Consider the following 20962-nt stretch of genomic DNA (forward strand, 5'->3'; position numbering starts at 1 on the left):
ACCTGTACTTTTTGGAGTTTGTAGGAATGAGAGGCGACCATATTGGAACATACAAGATTCTTAGGGGACTACACAGGGTAGATGTGAAAAGCTAGTTTTGCCTTGTGGGAGAATCATTAAGGGAATCAAGAGTTATTGGCTAAAGGCAGGAAAGTGGAGTTGAGGATTGTCAGATCAGCCAAGCTCTCATTGAATGGTAGAACAGACTCTTTCAACTGGGAATATCATGATGGAAAAGTGGCAGAAAATTTAAATAAACATTTTGCCTTCCTTTTATGGCATATGGGCATTAATGGCTGGGCCAGTATTTATTGCCTATCCCTAGCTGCTCTTGGGAAGGTGGGGGTCAGCTGCCTTCAACCTCTGCAGTTTCTGTGTGCTGTAGGTAGACCCCAATGACCTTAGGGAGGGAATTCCAAGATTTTGAACCAATGGCACTGAAGGAACATTGATATATTTCCAAGTCAAGGTGGTGAGTGGCTCAGAGTGCAACTTGAAGATGATAATGTTCCCATGTATCTGCCACCTTTGTCCTTCTAGGTGGTGATGGTTGTGAGTTTGGAAGATTTGGAAGCTTAAAAACCTTGGCGGATTTCTACGGTGTACCATGTAGGTGGTACCAATCAAGTGACCATCTTTCTCCTCAATTGTGCCAAGCATCTTACATGTTGTTGGAGATAGACTCATCCAGACAAGTATTCCATCACACTCCTGACTTAGGTCTTGTGGACAGGCTTTGGTTAGTCAGACCAATTTACTCACCATAGATCTCCCAGTCTCTGACCTGTTCTCATAGCCATTGTATTTATCTGTTAGTCCAACTCAGTTTCGAGTCAATTGTAGCTGTAGGATATTGACAGCAGAGGATTGAGTAAAGGTGATGCCATTGAACATCAAGGGGAGATGCTAGATTCTTTCTTGCTAAAGATGGTCATTTTCTGACATTTCTGCAGTGTGATTGTTACGTTCCACTTGTCATCCCAACCCTGGGTATTATCCAGGAACAAAGAACAAAGAAAATTACAGCACTGGAACAGGCCGTCTGGCCTTCCAAGCCTGCAACGACATGCTGCCCTTCACAACTAAAACCCCCTACCCTTCCTGGGGACCGCACCCCTCTATTCCTGTCCTATTCAAATATTTGTCGAGACGCCCTTTAAAACTCACTATCGTACCTGCTTCCACCGCATCCCCCGGCAGCGAGTTCCAGGCACCCACCACTTTCTGTGTAAAAAACTTGCTTTTTACATCACCTTCAACCCATGGCCCCTGGTACCTGACTCCTCCACCCTGGGAAAAAGCTTCTGACTGTCCACACTGTCCATGCCCTTCATAAATCTTGTAGACCTCTATCAGGACCCCCCTCAACCTGTGTCATTCCCGTGAGAACAACCCAAGTTTCTCCAACCTCTCCTCATAGCTAATGCCCACCATACCAAGCAACATCCTGGTAAATCCTTTCTGTACCCTCTCCAAAGCCACCACGTCCTTCTGGTAGTGTGGCGACCAGAATCGAACACAAGATTCCAAAGGACTTATTGCGTTTGAACATGAACTGCTTCAGTGTCGGAGGAGTTGCAAACAGTGCTCAACATTGTGCACTCATAAGCAAACTTCAACACTTCAGACCTTATAATGGAGGAAAGATCACAGATGAAGCAGCTGAATATGGCTGGGCCCAGGACACTACCCTGAGGAGCTCCTGCAGAGATGTCCTGGAGCTGAGATGACAGACCTACAACAACCTCAACTATTTTCTTATGTGTCAGATATGACTCCATTCAGCGTAGAGCTTGCTTCTGATACCCGTTGCTTCCAATTTTTCTAGGGCTCCTTGATACAACGTCACAGATTTAGGCTTGAGACTGGATGTAGGTAGACAAAATTCCTCAGCAGATCCTGTTTTCTTAACACTCAAATGGCCAGTGTTTCAGGGTAAGAAGATGGTGAAGGAAAAGATGCAAAGACACTTTGAAATTTTCATTAACATGCAGGAGCACTAACATTAATCACTGAGTTACCATAACAGCAACTAATCCATCAAGCTGAATGATCCTATCAGCTTTGATGATGAGGCAGAGGAGAGGTATTGAAGGAAGGAACAGGCAGCAAATTCTACACTTTGGACCTCATGGGACATCCTTCTCCTTGTGACCAAAGGAACATTGTGGGTTACAATCAGGCTGCTCAGTTGAATGAAGACCCAGGGCAGAAAACTAAGTATACAGCATCCTCAACTCGAAGGAAAGCTGATGAGACAATGATGCCTTGCTCAGTCAAATACAGCCCTGATGTCAAGGGCTGTCCCTCTCATCCCACCCTCTGGAATTCAGCACTTTTGTCTATGTGTTGAACCGAGGCTGTAATGAGGTCAGGAGCTGAGTGGCCCTGGTGGAACCCAAACTGGGCGTCACTGAACAGGCTATTGCTGAGCAGGAGCTGCTTGATAGCTCTGTTACTGACACCTTCCATCACTTTACTGATGATCAAGAGGAGACTGATGGGGCAGTAATTGGCCGGGTTGGGTTTGTCCTGCTTTTTATGTACAGGACATACCTGGGCAATTTACCAGTGTTGTAAATGTAATGGAATTGTCTTAGAACAACAGCCTAAAGATAATAGAAAATCAGGTTGCAAAAACGAAGGAGAAATTTACAGCAATTGAGATAACGAGAGAAAAATTACTGGGAAAACTAATGGGACTAAAGACTGACAAGTGAATTAGGCTTAACTCCTGCATCTTAAGAAGTGCCAGTGTTGATATCGGATTTTACTGGTAATAATCTTCCAAAATTTCCAAGGTTACGGAAGTTTCAGTTGCTACAATTTGTTCTTTCTTAAACTTCTGGTTTCTTCCTTCTGAGTTGAAAAATGATAAAAAGCATATATGCAAATATAATCATAGCCCTAACCGTAACCCTAACCAACATTTAAGACAGGATGAGGACAGAAAACAGCAACCCAAAACCGGCCCAGCTTGTCCCCTCCCCCCACTGCATCCCAAAACCAGCCCAGCCTGTCTCTGCCTCCCTAACCTGTTCATCCTCTCAACCATCCCCTCCTCCCACCTCAAGCCGCGCCTCCATTTCCCACCTACCAACCTCATCCCACCTCCTTGACCTGTCCGTCTTCCCTGGACTGATCTATCCCCTCCCTACCACCCGACCTATACTCTCCTCTCCACCTAGCTTCTCCTCTATCCATCTTCGGTCCGCCTCCCCCTCTCTCTCTATTTATTCCAGAACCCTCTCCCCACCCCCCTCTCTGATGAAGGGTCTAGGCCCGAAAGTCAGCTTTTGTGCTCCTGAGATGCTGCTTGGCTTCCTGTGTTCATCCAGCCTCACATTTTATTATCTTGGATTCTCCAGCATCTGCAGTTCCCATTATCTCTGGGGGCAATTACATATTGTCAATGAATGCTTCCATCCAGCAGCACCCACATCCAATGAGTGAGTTAAAGAGATTTATTCTCAATATTAACTTGTCCTTTCCTCTGAAAAAACATCAGCTGTTTAATTAGAGCATTTTTGGTTTCAATTTTAGATGTACAACTATATTATTCATGAATGATTAATCTTGTCATAGTATGCGATATTGCTCTCCCAAGAACTTTACTGTGTGTTAAAGTATTTCAATTGCTGAGCATTTCTGAAATAAACAGAAATTGCAAGAGAAACTCAGCAAGTCTGGCAGCATCTACGGAGAGATAAACAGAGTTAAAATTTTGGGTCTGATATGGTTTTTCTTGAGAGCTAAAACCTGCTGTGTACTTTTCTTCAATATTTTTAATGAAAGGGGTAATGTTACCCCTAAAATAGGTGTGGTTAGGGTTTGTGATATGTAAAATCATCAAAAACATGAACTTCCAGGTGTCCAATCCAAAACTGCCTGCAAAAATTAGCTTAATAGTATCAGGAACAGGGTGTGTAAGTGTGCGCATGTGTGTGTGTGTGTGTGTGTGTGTGTGTGGGTGTGTGTGTGTGTGTGTGTGTGTGTGTGTGCGCGCGCGTGTGTGTGAGAGAGTGTGAGGGAGAGATTGGAGTGAGCATGCTGAGACATTCGGTTTTGTTTACTGAAATACTTGCTGTTGAATACAGGGAGATAAAGGTCCAAAAGGATTCCAAGGATTCCAAGGAACAAAGGGAAACCCGGTAAGTGGAAGCAAAAATAACAATTATTGTTGCTGGGATCCCATTTTAAAGTATTTTTCATTTCCTTGATCTCTGTGTCACAGTCTGTTTTTCAATAAGGATATGAATAATATCAGAAAATTGTGTGTGGTGTTATAGGCAGTGATCTATATAGGTCTGTCCCAAAGCATGTTAGTCAATTAACAATTTATGTTTATATTGTACCGTCAACATATAAACTCCAGGGTGTTTCCCATCAAACAACATGTGACACTGAGCCACCTAAGGAATATTAGATCAGGTGACCGAAAACATGGCCAGGCAGGAAAGTGTGGTAGAGAGGGAATTCCCACGCTTGGGACCAAGGCAACTGACGGCACAGACGCCAAGAGTGGAGCAATTAATAGAATCCCTAAAGTGCTATTTGGCCCAGCTCCAACTCTCTGAAGAGCAATTTCCCAGTGACCCTATATTTCCCATGGTCAACCACCTAATCTGCACGTCTTTGGACTGTGGAAGGAAAGCGGAGCACCCGGAGGAAACCCACGCAGACACAGGGAGAATGTGCAAACTCCGCACAGACAGTCGCCTGAGGCTGGAATCAAACCTGTGTCCCTGGCGCTGTGAGGCAGCAGTGCAAACCGCTGAGGTACCCTTGATTGTGATTGGCAAAAGCACAATGGGTCAGAATTAGAAGAGCACAGGTATTTCAAAGGGCTGTGGGACTGAAGGAGATACAGAGACAGGGATAGGTCAGGCTGTGGAGCAAAATGGATGAGAATTTTTAAAATGAAGTTGTTTTTCTTGACCTGAAACTAATGTAGGTCAGTGAGAACCAAATCAGCACTTGCTACGATTTAACACACAGGCAACTGAGATTTGGATAACCTCAGTTTTATGGAGGTTTATGAAGTTTTATTATTTGAAGGTGTAATCACTTTTATAATGTTGGAAAGTCACCGTGATAGGGAGTTCCACCAGCAACATTGTAATAATAACCAGATAATCTGCTTTTAAACCAGGAACAATGGGGGTATAATGGTAATGCACTCGACTAGTAACACAGCGGCTAGTGACCTGGTGACCTGGCTACCATTGTGGGGGCTGGTGATGTCTGACTTCAACAAATAAGTTGTTGATTCTAAAAGATAGCTTCATTAATCTCGCCAGCATTGGTTTTTGCAAAAACCCTTCTGATTCACCAATGTCCTTTAGGGAAGGAAACTGCCATCCTTACCTGGTCTGGACTGCATGTGACTCCAGATCCCTGGCATTGTGGTTGACTCTTAACTGCCCTCTGGGATAGTCTGACAGACCATTCAGTCCAAGGATGATCAGATGGGAAACAAAAGCTGCCCAGAAACCCATTTGAAATAATGGGTTAAGAACATGCCCATTCAGTTGGCCCACAGCAAAAACTCATGATCCAGAGTCAATGTCAAATCAAGGGACAACTGACAATTAAGGATAACTCTTGTCCCAGACTAATGGCATTGCTATTCTTTAAAGTGGTGCTATGGAATGTCTTACCAACACCACCCCCCCCCCCCCCCAACAAGAGGAGCAGGTTTAACATCAGTCTCACATCTCTGCTGATAGACAGTACCACCAACAGCACAGCACTCCCTCAGTGAGAACTGCACTGTTAAGCTTGAGCTTTGTGCTTCAGAGCAGGTGCTAAAGCTGCAACATGACTCAGTGATAAGAGAACTAGCAGCTGGGCCTTGGCTGACATACACGACTTTACGTGTAGACAGCAAGCTTGAAGCAGCACAAAGACATTATAGGAAAGACGTATTTACAGAACATAGAATGGCAGATGTGAAGAAATTTGGTCGAACCTTTACCCCTGTTGAGAGGTGCTAAGTTTGGAATGTGAGAGAGTTGGACAGCTGTATGTTCTGGAATGGGTTGTTGCTGTCTAATGACAGTTCTGTCATTGTTAAAATCACACAGAGGTTCACTGCTGGAGAGGGCCAAGACTGATCAAACAGCATCCTGGATGTACTTGACCTCAAAAGTTTCAAATTCTGAAATTTGCCTGGGATAGTGGGGAACAAAACAGGTTAAAGTGGAAGGGAATGCATAGCTCCTTTCAGAGAGCTGGCTCAAATACAATGGGCTGAATGGTCAGCTCCTGTACTATAAAGTTCAATGAAATAATTATTTCTTATTAATATTGAGGAGCCTATCTGCAGCATCTAAAAGAACAACAAATGAAGAGTTAGGGCTGCAATGGGACATTGAATAATGACATTCCAGGGATCACATGAGGGATAAGAGACCTAAGGAAGGGAAGAGCTCCTGAGTGATGCATACATTTACAGCTTGAATAAAGGATTCTGGCATCATTCTTCAATATAAAGACAGCAATGAGTGTGTGTGTGCGTGCATACATGTACATGCGTGTTCATGTATGGACAAGCCAAAATCTATTGCCAAGAGGGCAGTTAAGAATCAACCACATTGCTGTGATCTGGACTCACATGTAGGCCCGATCCAGTGAGGATGGCAGTTTCCCTCCATAAAGAACATTAGCGAACCAGATGGATTTTTATGACAATGGACATTGATCATCATTAAACTCATAATTGCAGATTTGTAGCAAATTCCAGACCTTGTAACTGCAGCATTGGATCCTGCTGGCATTATATTCCTAGAGATATGACCTCTTTCCTCTTTGTCTATTACTTGCTGCTTGCTGTTACCCTGACCCATCCGGGGTTGGCTATTAACTCTCTGCTCTCCCTATAGGGCAAGATTGGTCCCAGGGGTCTGCCTGGAATTGCAGGACAGAAGGGTGAGCTGGTAAGTATCTCATTGCAGCAGATCTCCTGGACAATCAACACTGATTGTGTTTGTTTGTCTTGCACTGAAAGGTCCCATGTTTCAAGCATCTTAATAGCAAAGTGGTATTCCATTCTGAATTTGTGAAAGTAGGCTTCAAACCCACGTGTATTCGGGACATGTAAAGGCTGCTAAGAGAGGCTGGAGGTAGGGTATGTGGGGCTCTGGGGTGGGGAGTGAAGAGAACCATGATTGAGCCTGAGCCTGAATTCCTTGGCAGCTCCCATTACCCTTTACAGAAAGTGAGCCACTCTTTTGGCTGGGAGGCGTTTGTATAAAGATCCTCTCTTCAGCCTCTATCCCTTTGACTGGAGAATGGAAATATTTGGAAACAGTGTGAAAAAATCAGAAAACGCCTGGCAAGAGAAATGATTAACTGAGTTTTTTAAAGAGGTGATTAAAAAAGAACTGATGAATGCAGAGCGGTGAAGGTTGTCTACATGGGTTTCAGCAAGGCATTCAACAAATTTCCACAAGGTAGATTGGTTAGTAATAAAATGCTTAGATTACATGAAATCCATGTAGAGCTAGCCAACTATATACAAAATTGGCTCAAAGATAGGAGACAAGAGTATGGTGGTAGAGGGATGCTTTTCAAACTGGTGGCCTGTGGTATGCCACATAGATCAGTGCTGGGCCCACTGCTCTGCCATGTACACAAATGATTTGGATGTGAATATAGGAGGCATGCTTAGTAAGTATTGCAGATGACACCAAAATAGGGTTGTAGTAGACAGCGAAGAAGGTTACCTCAGAGCACAACGGGACCTTGGTCAGATGGGCCAATGGGCTGAGGAGTGGCAGATGGAGTTTAAATTAGATAAATGTGAGGTGCTGCATTTTGGGAAGGCAGATCAGGGCAGGACTGACACATTTAATGGTAAGGTCCTGGGGAGTGTTGCTGAACAAAGAGACCTTGGGGTTGGAGGTAAACAAGGCAGTGAAGAAGGTGTTTGGTACGCTTGCCTTTATTGATCAATGCAATGCGTGTAGGAGTTGGGAGGTCATGTTATGGCTGTACAGGACATTGGTTAGGCCACCTTTAGAATACTGCATCCAATTCTAGTCACTTTTCTATAGGAAGGTTCAGAAAAGATTTACAAGGATGCCACCAGGTCTGGAGGGTTTGATTTACAGGGACAGGCTGGATAGGCTTGGATTGTTCTCCCTGGAGCATTGGAGGCAGAGGGGTGATGTTATAAAGGTTTATAAAATCACAAGAGACATGGATAGGGTGAATAACCAAGGTCTTTTTCCCAGGGTGGAGGAGACCAAAACTAGAGGGCATAGGTTTAAGGTGAGAGGGGAAAGATTTAAAAGGGACGATAGGGGCAATGTTTTCACGCAGAGGGTGATGCATGTATGGAACGAGCTGCCAGAGGAAGTGCTGGAGGCTGGTACAATTACAACATTTAAAAGGCATCTGAATGGGTACATGAATAGGAAGGGTTTAGAGGGATATGGGTCAAATGCTGGCAAATGGGACGAGGTCAGATTGGGATGTCTGGTTGGTGTGGACAAGTTGGGCCAAATGGTCTGTTTCTGTGCTGTTTAACCCTGTGACTCTGTTTGGACTGTATTTTCTTCAAACATTGTGAGCTTGACAAGTGTTGTAAAGGTGTGGACAATGGAGGGATGGTGCAGCAGAATAGGATTGGGCACCAGTACAACAGCACTTGGACACAGAGGGAGAGTTAGTTAAGTACTTCACAGGGCCCACAACACAAAGCCCCTGGGTCTTACAGTTGTAGCTAAATGGTAATGTGGTACAATGTGCTGTAATGGTGATGTGGTACAATGTGCTGCAATGGTGATGTGGTACAATGTGCTGTAATGGTAATGGAGTACAATGTGCTGTAATGGTGATGTGGTGCAATGTGCTGTAATGGTGATTTGGTGCAATGTGCTGTAATGGTAATGGAGTACAATGTGCTGTAATGGTAATGGGGTGCAATGTGCTGTAATGCTGATGTGGTACAATGTGCTGTAATGGTAATGGGGTGCAATGTGCTGTAATGGTAATGGAGTACAATGTGCTGTAATGGTAATGGAGTACAATGTGCTGTAATGGTGATGTGGTACAATGTGCTGTAATGGTAATAGAACATAGAACATAGAACAGTACAGCACAGAACAGGCCCTTCAGCCCACAATGTTGTGTCAACCATTGATCCTCATGTATGCACCCTCAAATTTCTGTGACCATATGCATGTCCAGCAGTCTCTTAAATGACCCCAATGACCTTGCATCCACAACTGCTGCTGGCAACGCATTCCATGCTCTCACAACTCTCTGTGTAAAGAACCGGCCTCTGACATCCCCTCTATACTTTCCACCAACCAGCTTAAAACTATGACCCCTCGTGCTAGCCATTTCTGCCCTGGGAAATAGTCTCTGGCTATTAACTCTATCTATGCCTCTCATTATCTTGTATACCTCAATTAGGTCCCCTCTCCTCCTCCTTTTCTCCAATGAAAAGAGACCGAGCTCAGTCAACCTGTCTTCATAAGATAAGCCCTCCAGTCCAGGCAGCATCCTGGTAAACCTCCTCTGAACCCTCTCCAAAGCATCCACATCTTTCCTATAATACGGCGACCAGAACTGGACGCAGTATTCCAAGTGCGGTCTAACCAAAGTTTTATAGAGCTGCAACAAGATCTCACGACTCTTAAACTCAATCCCCCTGTTAATGAAAGCCAAAACACCATATGCTTTCTTAACAACCCTGTCCACTTGGGTGGCCATTTTAAGGGATCTATGTATCTGCACACTAAGATCCCTCTGTTCCTCCACACTGCCAAGAATCCTATCCTTAATCCTGTACTCAGCTTTCAAATTCGACTTTCCAAAATGCATCACCTCACATTTATCCAGGTTGAACTCCATCTGCCACCTCTCAGCCCATCTCTGCATCCTGTCAATGTCCCGTTGCAGCCTACAACAGCCCTCTATACTGTCAACAACACCTCCGACCTTTGTGTCATCTGCAAACTTGCTGACCCATCCTTCAATCCCCTCATCCAAGTCATTAATAAAAATTACAAACAGTAGAGGCCCAAGGACAGAGCCCTGTGGAACCCCACTCACCACTGACTTCCAGGCAGAATATTTTCCTTCTACTACCACTCGCTGTCTTCTGTTGGCCAGCCAATTCTGTATCCAAGCAGCTAAGTTCCCCTGTATCCCATTCCTCCTGACCTTCTGAATGAGCCTACCATGGGGAACCTTATCAAATGCCTTACTAAAGTCCATATACACCACATCCACAGCTCGACCCTCATCAACTTTTCTAGTCACATCCTCAAAAAACTCGATAAGGTTTGTGAGGCATGACCTACCCCTCACAAAGCCGTGTTGACTGTATTCGATCAAGCCATGCTCTTCCATATGGCCATAAATCCTATCCCTCAGAATCCTTTCTAACGCCTTGCAGACGACAGACGTGAGACTTACTGGTCTGTAATTGCCGGGGATTTCCCTATTTCCTTTCTTGAAGAGAGGAATTACATTTGCCTCTCTCCAGTCCTCAGGTACGACTCCAGTGGAGAGCGAGGATGCAAAGATCTTCGCAAGTGGCGAAGCAATTTCATTTCTCGCTTCCCAATGGAGTACAATGTGCTGTAATGGTGATGGAATACAATGTGCTGTAATGGTAATGGGGTGCAATGTGCTGTAATGGTAATGTGGTACAATGTGCTGTAATGGTAATGGGGTGCAATGTGCTGTAATGGTGATGGAGTACAATGTGCTGTAATGGTGATGGAGTACAATGTGCTGTAATCGTGATGGAGTACAATGTGCTGTAATCGTGATGCGGTGCAATGTGCAGTCACTGTTCGAATATCAGAAGCTGGGAAACTACAGCATATCTACAGCCCTGCACCTAGTATTTAGATCCAAATGGTCTACGTCAAATCTTCTTCCTATTTGCCTGGTGCATTGGCTCGGCCCATTCTACTCATATCACCCGCAGTCTGAGGGTGGTGATAACAAGTTGTGCTCCAGCTTTCAGAGTGAGCACAGGGATCTGGACCAGCTCCTGAAGGTCTGAGACATTACACCTGACCAAATGGAGTCAAGCAACAACTCTTCTTGTCCTCTAAGAAAGGTGCTTCCTCTGCAGATACTCTATGGTGGTACATCCTCTACCACTGATCACCAGGTAGATAACAGAAAGACAAAGGACAGCTGGTGGCAGTGAACTACCTCAAACAACCTTTACCCGGTGCCAACACTGGGAAAGGTGGTGAAGACCACAAGATACCAGCAGCAGCTATCTGGGTTAATACCTTATACCCTAGGAGGGAAAATGAAGATTTAGATGAATTGATCAAACAGTGGCCCTGGTCCTAATATCACTGAAGAAGGAAGATGTAGAACATCATAGTTCATTTTAATGCAATGAAAAAAATGGTGTCGCCCATGATGAGAACGTGCATTGGTTCAGTACCTCTTGTAATTCACACACAAAACCCAGCTCCCTATTGCTACAGATCCTCACTGTGCTTTTCGTTGTATTAAATCGAAACACAAATATAGTTACTGGGCTAAATAGTCTCCCATTGGAAACCCCTTCCAAAATGACTGATGATAATGCTGAATGTAACATTAACCCCTAAGCTATTCAGGCAATAAGGGCTTACTGACTTAAAATCAGATGTGATCTTGAGCTAAGTTGATACTGAGAGTTTTAAGAATTTGTTGTAATGTTTCAGGGAATTCCAGGCCGGGATGGGCGAGATGGAAATCCAGGAATCAATGGTGAAAAGGTGACCGGATACTTCTTGGCCTTCAAAAATTAACATTCTTGTTGTTAAATGCGTATTAAAGACAACAAAGTAATTCAAAATAAAAACAAGAAACGCGAGTGTTGGCTCATTGAGCCTACTCTCTTTGCCTTGGTAAAATATTGTTCTTGTATTACAGGGTGAGCCAGGACGTAACGGGGCCCCTGGAGAGAAAGGTCCAGTGGGACAGCCTGTGAGTATCCTACACTTTGAAAGAGTAACCGGTAACTTTATTTTTTATTGGTTTAAGAAATGTAAACATCATGGGCAAGGCCAGTGTCTACTGCTCAGTGACGTCCTTCAAACTGCTGTTGTCCATGTGCTGTAGGTAGACCTACAGTGTCCTTAGGGAGGGAATTCCAGGATTTTGACCCAGTGACACGGAAGGAACAGTGATATATTTCAAAGCCAGGATGGTGAGTGGCTTGGAAGGGAACTTGCAGGGGCTGGTGTACCCATGTATCTGCTGCCTTTGTCCTTCTAAAGGTCATGTGTTTGGAAGGTGCTGTCGAAGGAGTCTTGGCGAATCGCTGCAGCAGGTGATATACTCACTGCAGAAATTCCAGTTGAAGGTGCAGTTTGTGGCCACAGTGACAGAAGAAAGGATATTAACTTAGAGTTGTTTCGAAGAGGTTTAAAACTATGTCCCACAATGCATCACCCTTTAAAACATACTCCCTGCGTAAATATCCCCTTCTTCCCTCCTCCCTTAAGATCTGACTCCATGCTGGGATAGTCTGGTGGATAGTTCTCCAGTCATGTCTTACTGACCATCCCTTTGGACATGGAGAAAATCCCAGCAGAGCACAGACTGTACAAAAGACACAATGCCATGTAGTAGCAGTAATGAGGAGAGGGATTTAATGTTGGTTCTTCCTCCCCACTCTGGACACACAGGTGAACAGGAGTACTTGGAAACAGGAATCAATATCATGGCCATCCTGACATAGATCCTTCTCTGTCTGTGCAGGGATGTGATTGGTTACTGGGTAGAGATAGAGGCAGATTCTGTGTTCTACTGGGCATACCCCCTAATAATTTAGCTGGTCTCCAGACGGTTGTTTGAAGATCTCATTTTTTTTACTGACGTGTGGTATTTGATTTATGACTGCATAGTTAATCATTTCAATTTATTCAAATTAAGCAACACCGATAATCAGTTGGAGTAACAGTATTTGTGAGGTGAATCAATTTTCTCAATACTCAGTCCGCAGCTATTCAAAGGTAGAAAGGAGGCAATATCTTTTTTAACAATCCAACTCCAAGTTGGGTAGTATCATAAAGCTATATACAGCTCAGAAACAGGCCATTGGCTCCAACCAACTCCCCAAAGCCTGTCCACCATCTACAAGGCACAAGTCAGGAGTGTGATGGAATACTCCCCACTTGCCTGGATGAGTGCAGCCCCCAACAACACTCAAGAAGCTTGACACCATCCAGGACAAAACAGCCGCTTGATTGGCACCACATTCTCAAACATCCCACTCCCCCCACCACCGAAGCTCAGTAGCAGCACTGTGTACTATCTACAAGATGCACTGCAGATATTTGTCAAAGATCCTCAGTCAGCACCTTCCAAACCCACAACCACTTCCATCTAGAAGGGCAAGGGAAGCAAATAATTGGGAACACCACCCCCTGCAAGCTACTCTCCAAGTCACTGCCCATCCTGACTTGGCCAAGCATTTCAGTGGTGCAAATATTACTTGTCACTTGTCAAGTGCCAGAGCCTAGATATTGTCCATTTCTTGTTGCATTTGAAAATAGACTGCTTCAGGGGCGGCATGGTGGCTCACTGGTTAGCACTGCAGCCTCACAGTGCCAGGGACCCAGGTTCGATTCCAGCTTCGGGTAACTGTCTGTGTGGAGTTTGCACGTTCTCCCCGTGTCTGCGTGGGTTTCCTCCGGGTGCACCGCTTTCCTCCCACAGTCCAAAGATGTGCAGGTTAGGTGGATTGGCTTTGCTAAGTTGCCCATAGTATTCGGGGGCGTGTGGGTTATAGGGGGAGGGGTCTGGGTGGGATGCTTCAAGGGGCAGTGTGGACTTGTTGGGCCGAAGGGCCTGTCCCCACACTGTAGGGAATCTAATCAGCATTTGAGGAGTTGCAAACGGTGCTAAACATCGCGCAGTCATTGATAACAAAGTGTGAAGCTGGATGAACACAGCAGGCCACGCAGTATCTCAGGAGCACAAAAGCTGACGTTTCGGGCCTAGACCCTTCATCAGAAAAAGGGGAAGGGGAGAGGATTCTGAAATAAATTGGGAGAGAGGGGGAGACGGACTGAAGATGGATAGAGGAGAAGATAGGTGGAAGCGGAGAGTATGGCTGGGGAGGTAGGGAGGGTATAGGTCAGTCCGGGAAGGACGGTCAAGGGGGCGGAGAGTATAGGTGGGGAGGTAGGGAGTGGATAGGTCAGTCCGGGGAGGATGGACTGGTCAAGGGGGTGGGATGAGGTTGGTAGTAGGAAATGGAGGTGCGGCTTGAGGTGGGAGGAGGGGATAGATGAGAGGAAGAACAGGTTAGGCAGGCGGGGATGAGCTGGGCTGGTTTTGGGATGTAGTGGGGGAAGGGGAGATTTTGAAGTTGGTGAAATCCACGTTGATACCATTGGGCTGCAGGGTTCCCAGGCGGAATATGAGTTGCTGTTCCTACAACCTACAGGTGGCATCATTGCACAATCATTGGTGAATGTCCCTACTTCTGACCTTGTGATGGAGGGAAAGTCATTGATGAAATAGCTGAAGGTGGTCAGGCCTGGGACATAATTTGTTTATCTTTCATATTCTGCATAGCCTTTTCTTTTTCAGTGAACTGGCAGCCTATGAATATGTTCAGTTTAATGATCTGCTTTTCTCTCATAATCTATTTTAGGGATTACCTGGAAAGCCAGGGCCTAAAGGAGTCAATGGTGAACTGGTAAGTAACCACAAAGCGCTTACCTCCATCCTATTGCAGTGCATTCAAGTCTTTCAATATACCACCACTAACCAGCCTGTGGAATGGTCCATCCATCCCATATAGTGTTGTCAACAAAGCATGTAATATGCACTACACAGGGTGCTAGCTGCTAAGCATTATGCGTAACAGAAAATATTGGGGTAACAGCTTGTCTTGACATTAGGACTTATGACTAGGTCATTTGATAAAAACTGCCCAATTTCCAAATAGGCTTCACTCCTGTGGCTATAACGACCCAGTATTCCCAGAGTCATTTTTCCATGCCTGCCATCCTTTTAACTCTCGGTGTACTTGAAATATCCCCGCAAATGTCTTTAGAGCTCCATGGCTTTTAGATTTTCAAAGGTTTTAGAAAATTCCTTACTCGATACTTTTTGGGTTTAAAGAGGATGTGATTATATTTTCTTGCATTGTCTCAGATCTGTCTATTCACTTAAACTATCAATAGGGCTCACATCCCTCACACCCTGCCCCACCATAACTGCCCTAAGAGAATCCTCCTCGTCCTCACACACCACCCCACCAACCTCCGGATACAACGCATCATCCTCTGACACTTACACCATCTACAATCCAACCCCACCACCAAAGACATTTTTCCATCCCCGCCCTTGTCTGCCTTCCAGAGAGACCACTCTCTCCGTGACTCCCTTGTCCGCTCCACTCTCCCCTCCAACCCCACCACACCCGGCACCTTCCCCTGCAACCGCAGGAAGTGCTACGAGTGCCCCCACACCTCCACCCTCACCCCCATCCCAGGCCCCAAGATGACTTTCCATATTCAGCAGATGTTCATCTACACATCTGCCAATGTAGTATACTGTATCCACTGTACCCGGTGTGGCTTCCTCTACATTGGAGAAACCAAGCAGAGGCTTGGGGACCACTTTGCAGAACACCTCCACTCGGTTCGCAATAAACAACTGCACCTCCAAGTCGCGAACCATTTTAAGACCCCTCCTATTCCTTAGACGACATGTCCATCCTGGGCCTCCTGCAGTGCCACAATGATGCCACCCGAAGGTTGCAGGAACAGCAACTCATATTCCGCTCGGGAACCCTGCAGCCCAATGGTATCAATGTGAACTTGACAAGCTTCAAAATCTCCCCTTCCCCCACGGGATCCCAAAACCAGCCCAGCTCGTCCCCTCCCCCCACTGCCTCACAAAACCAGCCCAGCTCATCCCTGCCTCCCTAACCTGTTCTTCCTCTCACCTATCCCCTCTTCCCACCTCAAACCGCACCTCCATTTCCCACCTACCAACCTCAGCCCACCTCCTCGACCTGTCCGTCCTCCCCGGACTGACCTATCTCCTCCCTACCTTCCCAACTATACTCTCCTCTCCACCTATCTTCTCCTCTATTCATCTTCGATCCGCCTCCCCCTCTCTCCCAATTTATTTCGGAACCCTCTCCCCAAGCCCCTCTCTGATGAAGGGTCTAGGCCTGAAACGTCAGCTTTTGTGCTCCTAAGATGCTGCTTGGCCTGCCGTGTTCATCCAGCTTCACACTTTGTCATCTCTGTATTGACTCTGAGACCAGCATCTGCAGGTCTTGTTATCCCCTTAGGGATACAAACTGATTCTCTGTGATGTTAAACCGTTTGTAAGCATCGTATACTTGTTTTTTTTAAACCAATTTATTTATTTACTGTGGGCAGACACTGACCCATCTCATTGAAGTCAATCTTAACTCAATCTAGAGTTTTAATGAGATAACATGGTGTGATGCTGGATGAACACAGCAGGCCTAGCAGCATCTCAGGAGCACAAAAGCTGACGTTTTGGGTCGAGACCATTCTTCTGCTTTTCTAAAGAAGCGTCTCAACCCGAAACATCAACTTTCCTGCTCCTCTGATGCTACTTGGCCTGTTGTGTTCATCCAGCTCTACACCGTGTTATCTCAGATTCTCCAGCTTCAGCAGTTCCTACTATCTCTAGAATTTTCATGATTGTTTGACTTTTCTTCATGACATTGAACACAATCATGTTATGATCATTATTAGCTCAATATTCCTACCCTGTTAAAGGCCCATTAAGGCCTCTCTTGTGGTGTAGTGGTAGTGTCTCTAACCCTGGCCGGGTTCAAGCCCCACCTGCTCCAGAAGCGTATAATAACATTTCTGAACAGGTTGATGAGGAAAAATGGGTTAAAACCCCAAATAAAATGACTTTTTATTATTAATTTATCTAACCTGTGGATTTATTGCAGTCTATCATTTCACAGCCTCTACAAGGCACTAGCCTATATACAACTAGTTTTAAATCCTTTTCTTTTTCCTAATTCCACCTGCATACTTCCTTTGCCTATATTCAAGGATCATTCATCATTGAGTTGATTTTGTCCTTAATCACATAAGGTACTCCCACCCTCTACTGTTTCCTCTTTACCTGTCGTGCCCGAAGCACAATTTCTGACCTAATCTACTCCTTTCCCTGATATTTGTTCTTGAGCTTCCATATATAGACATTTCCACTTAAGTCTCCATCTCTGCCATTTACAGTTAAAAGTTGTACCTGCCCTATTAATGGTTTCCATCCCAACCCTGGTCCCAGCCACTTTCAGGAGTCCCAGTTCTGGCGTCTCATGAATTGGAATTCCTCTTTCCCATGTCATTCCTTCAGGTGTATGTTCATTCCCTACGCTGCTATTCCTGTGCCAGTTTGCACAGAAGTCAGGTAAAAATGCAGAGATAATAACCCTTGAGGTCCAATTATTCAACATAGCTCATATTTCTCGTGTATATACTGAAGGACAGAACAGGATCCAATCTTTATGGATAGTTATATTTGTTATTTGCAGAGATATCCCTTTCACATGGGTATCCTTTAATTATAAGAGCAGATGTGAATCCCAGAATCCCACATTTAAGAATTCTCCTTTATAATTCACATTTCTAATGTAAACAGTTTTTTTTCTATTGTAACAGTTAGGACCAGTTGTCTGTACATGTGAGCGATGTCACATAACACAGTAATTTAAGCACCAGTATTGATAAAGAGATCCCCCAAACTGGGTTGTCAATCTTTTAGACAATCTGTTAAAAAAATCCATGAAATCCGTGGAAATGCTTACCCGCCTCACATACAGGAACCACTCATAGTGTTTTCCTTCAGCCCAGTATGGCCAAGTTCCCAGTTTTAATACTTTGAATATGATGCCCTCTATTCTAAGAACGTTCTGATTGCACCATTTGTAACAGCCTCGTTGGTTAAAAAAAGCCCTTCTGACTCCCCTATTGGATTTATTCATTTCACTTGAATATTTATGGCCCATTTTTACTTGCAGCTAGAGACAATTACCCTAACATCTCCTCTAATGAATCCCATCATCACATTAAAGAGCACTATCAGATCATCATCCCCTGATATTTGGATGTTGTGAGGAAATCCTGTGCAGTACACCACCTTCTACCTGAAGGGGAACGTTTCGATGGAATCCTGTCTCTCCTCTGTAATTGCCTCATGTGGTGATGCTGCTTTCTTTTCTTGCAGGGAAGTCGAGGACTAATGGGTAGCCCAGGACCCCAAGGACCTCCCGGGAGTGCCGTAAGTCTCTCAACACATCCTGTTCCCTGACAATTGTTTGCTCTCCAGCACTCAGAACTCCAGCGCTGAAAATCTGGCTGATGATCCCTCCCACAATAGGCACGACTGACAGACAGTGTTGCAACATCGCACAACTGGCTCAGACACTCTGGGTATGCCTGTACTGAGTCACTGTCCAGTTTACCTGTATTGAGTGACTGTCCAATTTACCTGTACCGAGTCACTGTCCAGTTTACCTGTACTGAGTCACTGTCCAGTTTACCTGTACTGAGTCACTGTTCCCTTTACCTGTACTGAGTGACTGTTCCGTTTACCTGTACTGAGTGACTGCTCCCTTTACCTGTACTGTGTCACTGTCCAGTTTACCTGTACTGAGTGACTGTTCCCTTTACCTGTACTGAGTGACTGTTCCCTTTACCTGTACTGAGTGACTGTCCAGTTTACCTGTACTGAGTGACTGTTCCGTTTACCTGTACTGAGTGACTGTCCAATTTACCTGTACTGAGTCACTGTTCCATTTACCTGTACTGAGTGACTGTTCCCTTTACCTGTACTGAGTGACTGTTCCATTTACCTGTACTGAGTGACTGTTCCGTTCACCTGTATTGAGTCACTGTCCCGTTTACCTGTACTGAGTGACTGTTCCCTTTACCTGTACTGAGTCACTGTCCCGTTTACCTGTACTGAGTGACTGTCCAGTTTACCTGTACTGAGTCACTGTTCCGTTTACCTGTACTCAGTCACTGTTCCGTTTACCTGTACTGAGTCACTGTTCCGTTTACCTGTACTGAGTCACTGTCCAGTTTAACTGTACTGAGTCACTGTCCAGTTTACCTGTACTGAGTGACTGTTCCCTTTACCTGTACTGAGTCACTGTCCAGTTTACCTGTACTGAGTCACTGTCCAGTTTACCTGTATTGATTGACTGTTCCGTTTACCTGTACTGAGTCACTGTTCCATTTACCTGTACTGAGTCACTGTCCAGATTACCTGTACTGAGTGACTGTTCCGTTTACCTGTACTGAGTCACTGTCCAGTTCACCTGTACTGAGTCACTGTTCCGTTTACCTGTATTGAGTCACTGTCCAGTTTACCTGTACTGAGTGACTGTTCCGTTTACCTGTACTGAGTGACTGTTCAGTTTACCTGTACTGAGTGACTGTTCCATTTACCTGTACTGAGTCACTGTCCAGTTTACCTGTACTGAGTGACTGTTCCCTTTACCTGTACTGAGTCACTGTCCAGTTTACCTGTACTGAGTGACTGTTCCATTTACCTGTACTGAGTGACTGCCCAGTTTACCTGTACTGAGTGACTGTTCCGTTTACCTGTACTGAGTGACTGTTCCCTTTACCTGTACTGAGTCACTGTCCAGTTTACCTGTACTGAGTCACTGTTCCGTTTACCTGTACTGAGTGACTGTCCAGTTTACCTGTACTGAGTGACTGTTCCGTTTACCTGTACTGAGTGACTGTTCCCTTTACCTGTACTGAGTCACTGTCCAGTTTACCTGTACTGAGTCACTGTCCAGTTTACCTGTACTGAGTCACTGTTCCCTTTACCTGTACTGAGTGACTGTTCCGTTTACCTGTACTGAGTGACTGTCCCGTTTACCTGTACTGAGTCACTGTTCCGTTTACCTGTACTCAGTCACTGTTCCTTTTTCCTGTATTGAGTCACTGTCCCGTTTACCTGTATTGAGTGACTGTCCAGTTTACCTGTACTGAGTGACTGTCCAGTTTACCTGTACTGAGTCACTGTTCCGTTTACCTGTACTGAGTCACTGTTCCGTTTACCTGTACTGAGTGACTGTCTAGTTTACCTGTACTGAGTCACTGTCCAGTTTACCTGTACTGAGTGACTGTTCCCTTTACCTGTACTGAGTCACTGTCCAGTTGACCTGTACTGAGTCACTGTCCAGTTTAACTGTATTGATTGACTGTTCCGTTTAGCTGTACTGAGTCACTGTTCCATTTACCTGTACTGAGTCACTGTCCAGTTTACCTGTACTGAGTGACTGTTCCCTTTACCTGTACTGAGTGACTGTTCAGTTTACCTGTACTGAGTGACTGTCCAGTTTACCTGTACTGAGTGACTGTTCCCTTTACCTGTACTGAGTCACTGTCCAGTTTACCTGTACTGAGTGACTGTTCCATTTACCTGTACTGAGTGACTGTTCCCTTTACCTGTACTGAGTCACTGTCCAGTTTACCTGTACTGAGTCACTGTTCCCTTTACCTGTACTGAGTGACTGTTCCGTTTACCTGTACTGAGTGACTGTCCCGTTTACCTGTACTGAGTCACTGTTCCGTTTACCTGTACTCAGTCACTGTTCCGTTTACCTGTATTGAGTCACTGTCCCGTTTACCTGTATTGAGTGACTGTCCAGTTTACCTGTACTGAGTGACTGTCCAGTTTACCTGTACTGAGTGACTGTTCCGTTTACCTGTACTGAGTCACTGTTCCGTTTACCTGTACTGAGTGACTGTCTAGTTTACCTGTACTGAGTCACTGTCCAGTTTACCTGTACTGAGTGACTGTTCCCTTTACCTGTACTGAGTCACTGTCCAGTTGACCTGTACTGAGTCACTGTCCAGTTTAACTGTATTGATTGACTGTTCCGTTTAGCTGTACTGAGTCACTGTTCCATTTACCTGTACTGAGTCACTGTCCAGTTTACCTGTACTGA

General features: G+C 45.1%; 1 protein-coding gene across 1 annotated transcript in view; it reads left to right on the forward strand.

Annotated features, from left to right (window-relative positions):
- Positions 1–20962, forward strand: part of col9a3 (collagen, type IX, alpha 3) — a 187264-nt gene that overhangs the window by 88670 nt on the left and 77632 nt on the right. The window contains exons 16-21 of the mRNA XM_059652715.1: positions 4098–4151; positions 6885–6938; positions 11694–11747; positions 11905–11958; positions 14639–14683; positions 18220–18273. Of these exons, the coding sequence (XP_059508698.1) occupies positions 4098–4151; positions 6885–6938; positions 11694–11747; positions 11905–11958; positions 14639–14683; positions 18220–18273 (315 nt within the window). The remainder of the gene's footprint in view (positions 1–4097; positions 4152–6884; positions 6939–11693; positions 11748–11904; positions 11959–14638; positions 14684–18219; positions 18274–20962) is intronic.

Source organism: Stegostoma tigrinum, chromosome 19 (genome assembly GCF_030684315.1).
Source record: "Stegostoma tigrinum isolate sSteTig4 chromosome 19, sSteTig4.hap1, whole genome shotgun sequence".
NCBI lineage: Eukaryota > Metazoa > Chordata > Chondrichthyes > Orectolobiformes > Stegostomatidae > Stegostoma > Stegostoma tigrinum.